Source organism: Tachysurus fulvidraco, chromosome 6 (genome assembly GCF_022655615.1).
Source record: "Tachysurus fulvidraco isolate hzauxx_2018 chromosome 6, HZAU_PFXX_2.0, whole genome shotgun sequence".
NCBI lineage: Eukaryota > Metazoa > Chordata > Actinopteri > Siluriformes > Bagridae > Tachysurus > Tachysurus fulvidraco.
Genome location: NC_062523.1, coordinates 14056421 through 14067605, shown reverse-complemented (window position 1 = coordinate 14067605; position 11185 = coordinate 14056421). Strand labels below are relative to the sequence as shown.

Genomic DNA, 11185 nt, shown 5'->3' with positions numbered 1-11185 from the left:
TCCAAGCCTTGTAGAGCTACTTCAGCTCTTGTGGGTAAGGCCTAAGCGGGTGCGGCCCTGCAACCCATGGCAGTTTTGCAGGCCTACCAGGCTGACCTGCTGAAAGAGCTCAATGGTGGCGAGAGGTTAGACCCTCAGGTGGTCGGCTCCATAGGCTATTCATTAGCTCCACTGGTTGCCACCGAGAAGCACTAGTGGCTCAACTTAACGGAAATTAAAGACAGGGAAAAGTCCTTTCTCCTCCTAGCTCACTCAGAGCTGTGAAAAGGACAAGTGTGGACCTAGTCTAAGACTAGGGAGGCCGGTCGGTGTGCCCAGGCCCAGACCTGTCAGGCGAGCGGGGCCCTTGGGTTTGTCATCTCGGCCAGGCGGGCTAAGAAGGAATCCTGACGCCCGAGGGCTGGTGTTCCTAGGAGCATCCTTTTAAGGAAGGCCTCCCCTAATGTCCGTCCCGCTGCCTCTGGCACTTTGTGGAGCAGTAGGGTCTTTGCTCTTCCTTGCACAGATCTGTACCCTGGGTTAGCACCCACCAGTGTGCTGTTTTAGGAAACCCAGGAGATGTGCGTTAGGTTGACACCACTCTCAGACAACTGGGCAGTGTGAGAACCTCTGCCAGGCGTGTATCAGTGGGTAAATAAGGGTACAGGATCCAGTTTACCTCCCGTCCTTCATGTTTTCATGGTGTGTTGCCCAAGATCATGACCAGGCAGTGTTCCTCCAAGAGGAACTTCTCTCACTCCTGAAGAAAGGGCAGAAAAAAGGGAGAAAAGGAATTTGGCAGATTTTTAGCTGGGCAGAAGTGGATCTGTTCGCCTCCTAGGAGTGGATCCACTGCCTGCTGTGGTGTTGTCCCTCATCCGGCCCCTCTGGGCCTAGATGCCTTGGTAAGGACATGGATGAGGCTCCATCTGTATGCCTTTCCACTGGTAGCACTGCTCCCGCAAGTCCTAGCCAGAGTGTGCCATGACAGAGTGTGCCATGACAGAGTCAACCTTCTCCTAGTTGCTCCTCATTGGCCGTCTGGAGCTTGGTTCACAAATCTAGTCTACCCAAGATGTGAAAGCTCTGTCCCCTGAGGGGGGACCAGTTCCTAGAGCCAGGCCTCTCATCTGAGGTGACAGAGACTCTATTGAATGCCAGGGCTCCCTCCACTAGGAAGCTGTATGCTCTGAAGTGGAGCCTTTTTGCCTCTGGTGCGATGAACGCTGTCAGGATCCAGTTCACTGCCTGGTTGGTACAGGGCTAGATCGATCATATGTAACTCCTCCTCCCTTTTTGTCTGGGTAGTGGAGGCACATGGTCTTGCCTTGCCTCTCGGCATCGGTGCTCACTTCACTAGGGGTATCCCCTTGTCTAGTGCCTTAGCCAGGGGTCCTCTCTGCACACCTTTATCAGGTTCTATAACCTGGACCTGGACCCCACTCCAGGGTTGCAGGTGCTGCAGGGATGTTGATGTTCCCTTAAAAGTTAACTACACCAGGTTACATATGTAACCCAGTTCCCTGAGAAGGGAGTGAGACTCTTGAGTCACTGGCCACACCCCGGGCATCCTCTCTGGCTTCCTTTAGACAAATAGAAGCTGGAGTAATGTGACATAGATGCACTTATATGGACTTGCTGGCATGTAATCACTTCGTCATGTCCTTCCCGAGCCATTAAATGGGTGTGTGTGTGCACACAGAGCTTAAGAAACAACTTCCTCACAGAAGCATTTGAACCAAATTTGTAGATCTAAATATTGTCAAATATGAGTGCAAAAGAATTTGTTAAACTGAAATATTGATTAAACCTATAGTATTTTTTATTTAAATTAATAGAATCGATTCTAACAGACCTAGTCATCAGGTTTTTTTTTAGTTTTTATGTCAGTACTGAATGCAAAAGAGAAAAGAACAAGCACCAACACTGACCTAGCATTTAGAATAATAAGTAATTGTTTACTAGTAATAGCTTTGTTTCTGTCTTGTCTTTCTTTCAGACCTTTATAGTATTGAACAAAGGGAAGTCAATCTTCAGATTTAATGCCACTTCTGCCTTGTACATGCTCAGTCCATTCAACCCAATAAGAAGAATATCAATTAAGATTTTGGTACATACATATCCTTTTTATATGCTGGTTCAACATTTATGTCAGTGTTATCTCTTCCCTACAGTTGTGTTCTATGGTGCGGTAATAACAGTTGGGAATGAAAATGAGTTTTAGGCATAAGTAACGTCAATAATAATAATAAAAAAGAAGTTCAAATTTTAGGTTGTTATTCTGCCTTTAGGTTTTTCAAATTCAGAAATTTTCAAGCCTTGTTTTTCTTGACTGCAACTCTCACATTGTTCAACATAATAATCATGTGCACGATCCTTGCAAACTGTGTGTTCATGACTTTCACTGAACGTGCGGAGAGTCGTTCCTTGTTCAAGAAAATAGAGTAAGTCTCTCTGATTATTACTACTAAATATAGAGTATGAATTAATACCTCAGACAAACTCACCATACCTCAGATATAGCACATCCCATGCTCTTTTGGTTGTGATTTCTATGGCGTTGTTTTTACAGGTACACATTTACTGCGATATATACATTTGATTCATTAATAAAAATCATAGCCATGGGCTTCTGTATGGGCAAATTTACCTTCCTCAGAGACCCATTCAACTGGCTGGACTTCACTGTGATTGTGTTGGCGTAAGTACAGGACAGTGCACACATGTCTAATATGTACAATGTGACTTGATAAGCTCACTTAACTTCAATTCTTTTGTGCATTGTAGATAAGGAGTTTGTTCCAAGTAAAGACACTACTAGCTTAACTACATTTTTTTGTAGGGTGGCAGTAGCTGAGTTATTTTGCAAAGAATATAGATTTTCCCTTAATTTTATCCCCAAGTAGTGTGTAGAGTTTACTGTGGTGTTTTTTATGCAGTATTGCCATGATACATATAAAGTTTCCTGGCCTCACCATTAGATTCTGAAGTGTATGTACGTAGTCCATTACCCTTTCAATACCATTTTAGTATAAAAATGGTAGTTTGGCTGAACTACTTTAAATCAAGGTTAACAAGTGTTGCAAACTAGATTCACCAATATGCATATATGCAAACTCAGAACTCAGAACTCAGAATCATATCTACTTCTTTCTCAGTCTTGCTTTGGACAAGCATTGGAGTGATATTTGAGAAGTCAATCTCATCGATTTGGAATAATTCCCTTTCTGCAGTCAACAGCTTTGAGCTAGTCTATAAAAGCATGCTTGATTTGATGGATGTGTTTTAATTACCTTAAAGCTGTGCCAGACATGATCTTATTGATTAATCCTGTCATTAAGTAGACACTTATCTGTCCAGAGTGTATCCAGTATCGTTTTGCAACCAAGCAAGCTCGGGACAATCTTCAAAATCTGTATATTCATATTCAAGATACATCTAGATACATCTAGCATCATTTCTTTAATCAGTACCATTATAAATCTAGATAATGCCTGCTTTCTGTTTAGCTACTAAGATATAAGTAGTGTATAATTTTTTTGGTTATATATTTTTTCTGACCCACTGACTTCTTACTGCCTTATATCAGGTATGTGACAGAATTCGACAGCGGTTTGGGTAATGTCTCTGCTTTGAGATCTTTCAGAGTTGTTCGGGCCCTAAAAACAATATCAGTTATTCCAGGTAAGATTATGCTTATTAATTTACATTAAATTATGGAATTTTACACACCTTAATTCCACACCTATTCTACTGTATAATGCAACCTATTTATTTTATATAAAAGATTCAATTAGGGATAAGGGATGATGATAATAATTATGAACCTTATTTCACATTTAGTACAATAAACAAATGTTTGTTTTTTAAATTTTTATAAGCTTGACATGTATTTTTATATTTCCTATGTAAATGAAAGATTACTTTCCCTGATCACCTGCAATTATTTTAAAATGTATGAATACGGTTCACAGAATAATTCTTTCCAAAATGTCATGTTGGGCTTTCTGTTGCTCACAGGCCTGAAGACCATTGTAGGAGCTCTGTTCCAGTCAGTAAAGAAACTTTCAGATGTGATGATTCTGACTGTCTTTTGTTTGAGCGTATTTGCACTGATTGCCATGCAGCTTTTTATGGGAAACCTGAAGAATAAATGCATAAAGATCCCAACAAACGGCACTGTTGTCAACTTTACCCAGTACATTAATGATATGAGTGAGTGTTGTTGCTATTTTTGAAAGTAAATGATTAAAACAGGTCAGGTTAGTAGTATAATGTTGAACTGACAGTTAAATAAAACCCAAAAAGCATAATAAATTAATCTTTATACAAGAACGTACAATTCAATCTGTATGTAAGAAGGGAAAAGTCAATAAAGACACCGCAGGACTATTTTTCATTTCCGGGATAAGGAGCTACAATTCACGGACATTTCTTCCTGTTTAAAATGTACAGAGAATTGTCAGTATCCCTTTAAAGTATCTCTCACTATCCACTTGTTGCCCTCTCCACCTCTCAGCTATTAACATGCATTAGCAGTCTTAGTTTTCAGATCCCATGAGGCATAGTTTAGATTCAGAAGGTGAGAGTTCATGGCTGTCCAGGAGCAACAATGACTGACATAAGTGGCACAGGGGAGTGTAACTGTTTGATCGAACTGAAGATCGAACATAGTGGTAAATGAGAATATGTTTTCGAGGTTATTCTGTCAGCATTCAGACTTATGAGATGTAGGATAGGAATACTATGAGAAAGATAGACAATCATGGTTACTTAATGGGAGGAAATGTGATGCTTATATAAAAGTACTCTATTACAATACACAGCAAACGTTTCATGGCAGATTGACGCTAATAGTGAGACATAGTTTGACTGGGACTAATACCACAGCCAAGATGCCACTGAGTGCACTATTCATCCACATTTATTCAACCATTTATTACATTAATTTAACTACATTTGCATTAGTTCTAACTCTGTAAAATTTAATTCACACAAACCAGTTAATAAAAAATATTTATCATATACAGATGTTGTTCCATGCAGGAAGGGACTGAACACTACCTTTCTCTTTTTCCTGTAGATAATTACTATAAAATTGATGAAAAGAAAGATCCTCTGCTCTGTGGAAACAACAGTGATGCAGGGTAAGTAAATTGATCATGATTATTATTGGATTATTTCAATTTCTCATGCTGGTATCAGGTATAGGCCTAATATCATGCTCATATAATCATCAAATTTGCCCGATACCAACTGAAACCACCTGATATTATAGTATACTAGTACTGTACCAGATGATGTGGCATAAGGAAATTATGGATGCTTATACTGGGTTATCTCTGAATCATAACTGTAATCAACAGCATCAGCGATAAAACACAAACAGATGTTTAAAATAGGATAATTCGTTGTCATTAACCATGGCTTAGAATTAAAGCTGTGAAGATTAGAAACACAATGGGTATAAGAATCGTAATCAAGGTGAACAACAAACAAGTGAACACAATCAAGTAACAAATCAATGACTAGAAAATAAACAAATAATGGTATAAAAACAAAAATCCATCGCAAACCAAGTGCAAAAATACATACACTTCCTTTAATTTTCTAACTTAAATTTTATGTCTGGAAATATGTTCAAAAAGACTGTTTTGTTACAATGTCTGTTGTTAAAATCTCTACATAAATAAATCTTACATACATAATTCTGTAGTTTCGTATGGCTTCTGTTCTAAAAATACTTATATATTATTGTTCTCCAGGCAATGTCCAGATGGTTATTTCTGTCACAAAGGAGGAAAGAATCCAAATCATGGCTTCACCAGCTATGATAACTTTGGTTGGGCTTTCCTCTCTCTCTTTAGACTGATGACTCAAGACTACTGGGAAAATCTCTACCAACAGGTATGCATAAGTACTGTACAATATGTGTTTCTCAGCCACTCAGTGACTGATCCCTCAAACACAATAAGTGTTTCTCAGCCACTCAGTGATCCGTGTGACAGATTTTGAAATCTGTTATTGTTAGTCATCACTGGCACTATGATTATGTGCTTGTTTGTGTTGTGTTAGGGGACCTTTCTTCTAACACAACAGAGGTTTATTAGTTAATTGGTTTCTTTGCATAGAAGTTCTCTGCACCTGATCCTGTCTTTGTTCACCTGATAACCTGATGATTTGAACTTAAACATCTGTGATTTATTTGGTATGTTGGATGTTTGTATTGTGAAGATTGAAGTTTAAATAATGTTAAATAATTTGAATATGGAACAAAAACATTTAGTTTTACTGCACTGTTTGTGTGCGGAGTTTGCATGTTCTCCCAGTGCCTCAGGGGTTTCGTCCAGGTACTCCGGTTTCCTCCCCCGGTCCAAAGACATGCATGGTAGGTTGATTGGCATCTCTGGAAAATTGTCTGTAGTGTGTGATTGCATGAGTGAATGAGAGTGTGTGTGTGCCCTGTGATGGGTTGGCACTCCGTCCAGGGTGTATCCTGCCTGGATGCCCAAAGACGCCTGAGATAGGCGTCTTTGGGCATCAAGGCAGGATACCCAAAGATGCCTGAGATAGGCACAGGCTCCCCGTGACCCAAGGTAGTTCGGATAAAGCGGTAGAAAAAGAATGAATGAAAGTTCTAAAGCACCTTTTAGTCTATAAAACCTTTTTTTAAACAGTTAAACATTTGGCCATTTGATCTTTATTTTACCAATATTGGATGTTTCAAGCAATATAACTAAACAACAACAAAAAACACAAAAAAACAAACAAACAAAAAAAACAGAAAAAAACAACAACAAAGATGTCTTTTTTAAATAATCTGTAAAATGTCATTTAAAAAAATCAAATATCTTGTGAGTAAAATTTTTAGAACATTGTTACAGAGCATTTTGAAGGAGGCTTGACTTATTTAAACCTCAGATATTTAGCTTGATCTGCTCTTAATTGCTGAAGTTAGACGTATCACCATGGTGAGATCCAATGAGCTCTCTGAGGCCTTCAGAAAAAAGATTGTTGATGCTTATGAGTCTGGTAAGATATATAAAATGATCTCAAAAGAATTTATCAGCCGACATTCTACTGTCTGGAAAATTATTTACAAGTGGAGAACATTTAAAACAACTGCCACTATGGCCAGGTCAGGAGATCCAAACAAATTCATTCAAATGTTCTTTTGAAAGAGTCTAAAATTAAATTATTTGGATACTATAAAAGTATAGTATAGAACTATACTATGAATTATATATCCAAATAATTCAACATTTGGTGTAAATCAAATACAGTATTTGAGTAAAAGAAACTCATGCCAACTATGGAACATGGAGGAGGAAGTGTTATGGTTTGTGGATGCTTTGTTGCAGTAAGACCTGGCCAGTTCATCATCATAGAATCCACTATGAATTTATTGTGTCAGAAGGTGCTTGAGGAACATGTGAGACCAAAAGTCATAAAATTTAGCTGAAGTTGATGTGGAACTGGACCTTGCAACATGACAAAACATAGCAGTAAATCCACCAAGGACTCACTGAAAAGTAAAAAAATGAGAATTCTGGAATGTCCAAGTCAAAACCCAGATGTAAATCCTATTGAGATCCTGTGTGGTGATCTGAAACAGACTGTGCATGCAAGAAACCCCTCAAACGTCACACAGCTGAAAAAAAATCTGCATTGAGGAGTGAGGGAAACTTTCTTCCAGTCAATGTCAGAAACTGGCAGATGGCTATAAGGAACGTCTCATTGAGGTTGTTTCAGCCAAAGGGGGAAACGTTAGCTATTATGGCATAGTGTCCTAACTTTTTTCTCAGTTGAAATACTCATTTTGTTGTTTACAAGCACTTACTGTACATCACTTTCATCTACAAATGAAAACAGTTTCCAAAATTGACATGTTGACAATTCTTAATGAACTTAATATTTAATGGGGTGCCCTAATTTTTTTACATGACTGTTTATAAATGAAGCCAATTTACCTTTTATATGTGTAAAAGGATGCCTTTTCTTCTCAATTGTAAGAACAATTGTAGCATTTTGATAATGGCTAACATTGGGTAACGGTAACATTTTCAGACCCTTCGAGCCTCAGGGAAGACGTATATGATCTTCTTTGTATTGGTGATATTCCTGGGATCGTTCTACCTGGTGAATCTGATCCTAGCTGTAGTGGCCATGGCCTATGATGAACAGAACCAAGCCACCATGGAAGAGGCCCTGCAAAAAGAGGAAAAATTTCAGGCCATGATGGAACAGCTCAGGAGGCAACAAGCAGAGGCCCAGGTATTGCAGAGCATGAAATGTAATTATATCCGACGTACTGTACAGGGAGTAGAAAGATATGACCATTAAAATGCCTGCTGTATTTAGTGTGCATACACTTGCATGCTAATGGCTGAGATGTTTAAGATGCTTTGCCGTTTAGCTTGTTATTTATGACATGGTGTTGGTTTTGTTCAAAAACCTCCTAGCCACTCTAGCCAGAGCTGAATTTTGAATAATTTTCAAAAAAATACATTTTGTATGCATGTGTTTATCCAGTCCTTCTATTTTGGGTTAAAAATCCTATGACCTACAGTGCCATAGATATTTTGAATTGTTTCACATGTTTGTAGTCTTACCAGTAACTAAAATTGTTGATGTAATTTACTGAATATATGTCTTACATTCAAGGTGCAAAATATTTTACAATGAGACACATGTAAAATATAAACCCCGAAACATATGTTGTTGCCTATTCACCCTCCTTGGTGGAACACCTACTACAGTTACAGCTCCAAATCTTCTTGGGATATGTCATCTTGGGATATATCAGCTTTGCTCATCTGGATCCTGACATTTCTCTTCTTTCCTTTTTGTTAAATTGCTGTGTCAGACTGGATGGATACCATTGGTAATAAGCAAATATCAAACATGTATACAGATTCTCACTCAGATTGAGGTCTGTGTTTTTACTTGGCCTTTCCAACACATTCAGGCTTCTGGTTATAATCTCCTCCGGTGTAGCTTTATTTAGCATCATTGTCCTGTTGGGCGTTGAATCTCTGCCACATCTCAAGTCTACTGCAGTGATAGAGTTCTCAAGATGATGAGCGGAGTTGGGTTTCTGTCAAATGTAACGTTTAGTGCCATGGCCAAAATGTTTGATGTTCATACTTAGAGGAAACCTTCTTTCCGAATATTGTCTCCAACATGGGATTTCATGTAGCTTTTTTTCTCACATTTTTTCCAAAAAGCTGGGGCATCAGTTGTTCTGTGAACAGCATCTCCAGCAGCTGAGATCTCTCCAGCATTTTTAAATTTACCCTTGGCTTCTTGGTTGCTTATCTTACTAATGTAGTTCATACCTGGTCACCGAGTCATGGTTTTGCCATATTAATTTTTTTCATTTTAATACTCTTACTTAAACTGTAATAATTGATACATAAAGCAAAGTATTATTAAAACAAATAGGATATAATAGAACATCCTATAATATTCTAAAACATATGGCATCTTTATGTAACTTTAGGTAGGTAGCAAAATAAAATACATATGTATATTACTTGGTATAACTAAATAACAAATTATATCCAATTAAATCCAACAAAAGCTCAAACTGAATACCTTATATCAAAAAACAGCCCACAAAAAATTCTAATGAATGCTGAGATACCAATAATCTACTATGAATGGCAATTTACCATGATACCAATTTACATCTGAAAACTCAATGCAATTTTTGCATCATAATAGCATGAACATTTCCAAATGAAAACCTATGGGAATTTTTTGTTTTGGGCTATTTTGTACATTTCTACTAGGCAGCAGTTGCAGTATTTGAGAGTGGCAACCATAGTGGAGACAGTTCCTCTTTGGCCTCCAAACTCAGTTCCAAAAGTGCCAAAGAACGATGCAACCGCAGAAAGAAGAGGAAACAGAAAGAGGGGGAGGAGAAAGAAGACAATGAAAAAGTCCAAAATTCTGACACAGGGAGGACCAGATATTCTGTGGATGGAAACATACTGTCATATGATAGACCATATCAATCTCCTCATCAGGTCAGGAATGGTTCTCAGCTGCAATAGTGCTGATCCCTACTGCATGCGCTATTGATGCATCTATCTGATACTAGTCAGAGTTTTATATTATTGTCGGTTGGAGATTTGTTGCGGTTTTATGAGATTATATATCATGGTCGTGATCATGTCTCTAAGCTTCTTGTCATGTAATTGCCATAATCAATCATTAAAATTTGCCATCCTTATACTTCATATTAAGTTTGGCTTTATTTCAGTTTTTCATTTAGTAGTTTACTTTTCTTCTTGTTGTCTTTGATTTCCTCTTACTATTTTTAGTTGCTTTTGGTCATTGCCACCAATATGGAAATTCACTAGAATATATGCAGCCTCAATTTTGATTTTATTTCTTTTATTGGTTTGACCTTTATTATAATCACCATCATCTATATCATCATCATCTATATCATAATCATCATCTTCATCATTATCATCATCCTCATCCTCATCATCATCATCATCATCATCATCATCATCATCATCATCTTCATTGTCATCGTTTGTCATATTTTATGCATGTCCATTTTATGCACCATCTTCATAACCATCTTAACTGTCAATTCATGGCCACCTTGTGTGATGGTAAGTGAGCCTCAGGCCTGTTTTTTTCTGCAGTCACTTGTGAGTATTCAGGGCTCGGTGTTCTCTCCACGCCGCAACAGTAGGACTAGCATCTTTACCTTTCGTGGCCGCCTGGGATCAGAGACTGGATTTGCGGATGACGAGCACAGTGCGTTTGATGATGCAGGCAGCCGCCGTGGCTCATTGTTTCTGCCACATTGCTCTGAGCGTCTTTACAGTACTGGAAGCAGGACAAGCTTGACCCCACGTGTTTTCCTGTCCCCAAATGGAAAAGTGCGCAGTTCTGTGGATTGCAATGGCACAGTGTCATATGTGACTGGGAACTCACTGCCTAGCTCTCCAGATGTTCTGCAGCTACCTGATGTGGCCACAGATAAAGCCATGACAGATGACAGTGTAAGAATAATTGCATGTCCTGCGACACTTCAACTATGCACTCAGTTGAAGCAATATGCCTTATAGTAAACATATCCTGGGAAACGTTATTAACAACATAACCTGTTGAATATCAGAAGAGACAGAATGTGCCTCCTGCCAACTGCAGAAGGATTTGTTGTTAATCATTGTAGCATATT

The 11185-nt window shown here is 38.4% G+C and overlaps 1 protein-coding gene across 1 annotated transcript in view; it reads left to right on the top strand.

Moving 5' to 3' along the window:
* Window positions 1–11185, top strand: part of scn1laa (sodium channel, voltage-gated, type I-like, alpha) — a 38570-nt gene that overhangs the window by 6096 nt on the left and 21289 nt on the right. Inside the window, exons 3-12 of the mRNA XM_047815433.1 lie at window positions 1979–2097; window positions 2325–2423; window positions 2552–2680; window positions 3569–3663; window positions 4000–4194; window positions 5063–5126; window positions 5745–5886; window positions 8047–8253; window positions 9774–10010; window positions 10644–11006. Of these exons, the coding sequence (XP_047671389.1) occupies window positions 1979–2097; window positions 2325–2423; window positions 2552–2680; window positions 3569–3663; window positions 4000–4194; window positions 5063–5126; window positions 5745–5886; window positions 8047–8253; window positions 9774–10010; window positions 10644–11006 (1650 nt within the window). The remainder of the gene's footprint in view (window positions 1–1978; window positions 2098–2324; window positions 2424–2551; window positions 2681–3568; window positions 3664–3999; window positions 4195–5062; window positions 5127–5744; window positions 5887–8046; window positions 8254–9773; window positions 10011–10643; window positions 11007–11185) is intronic.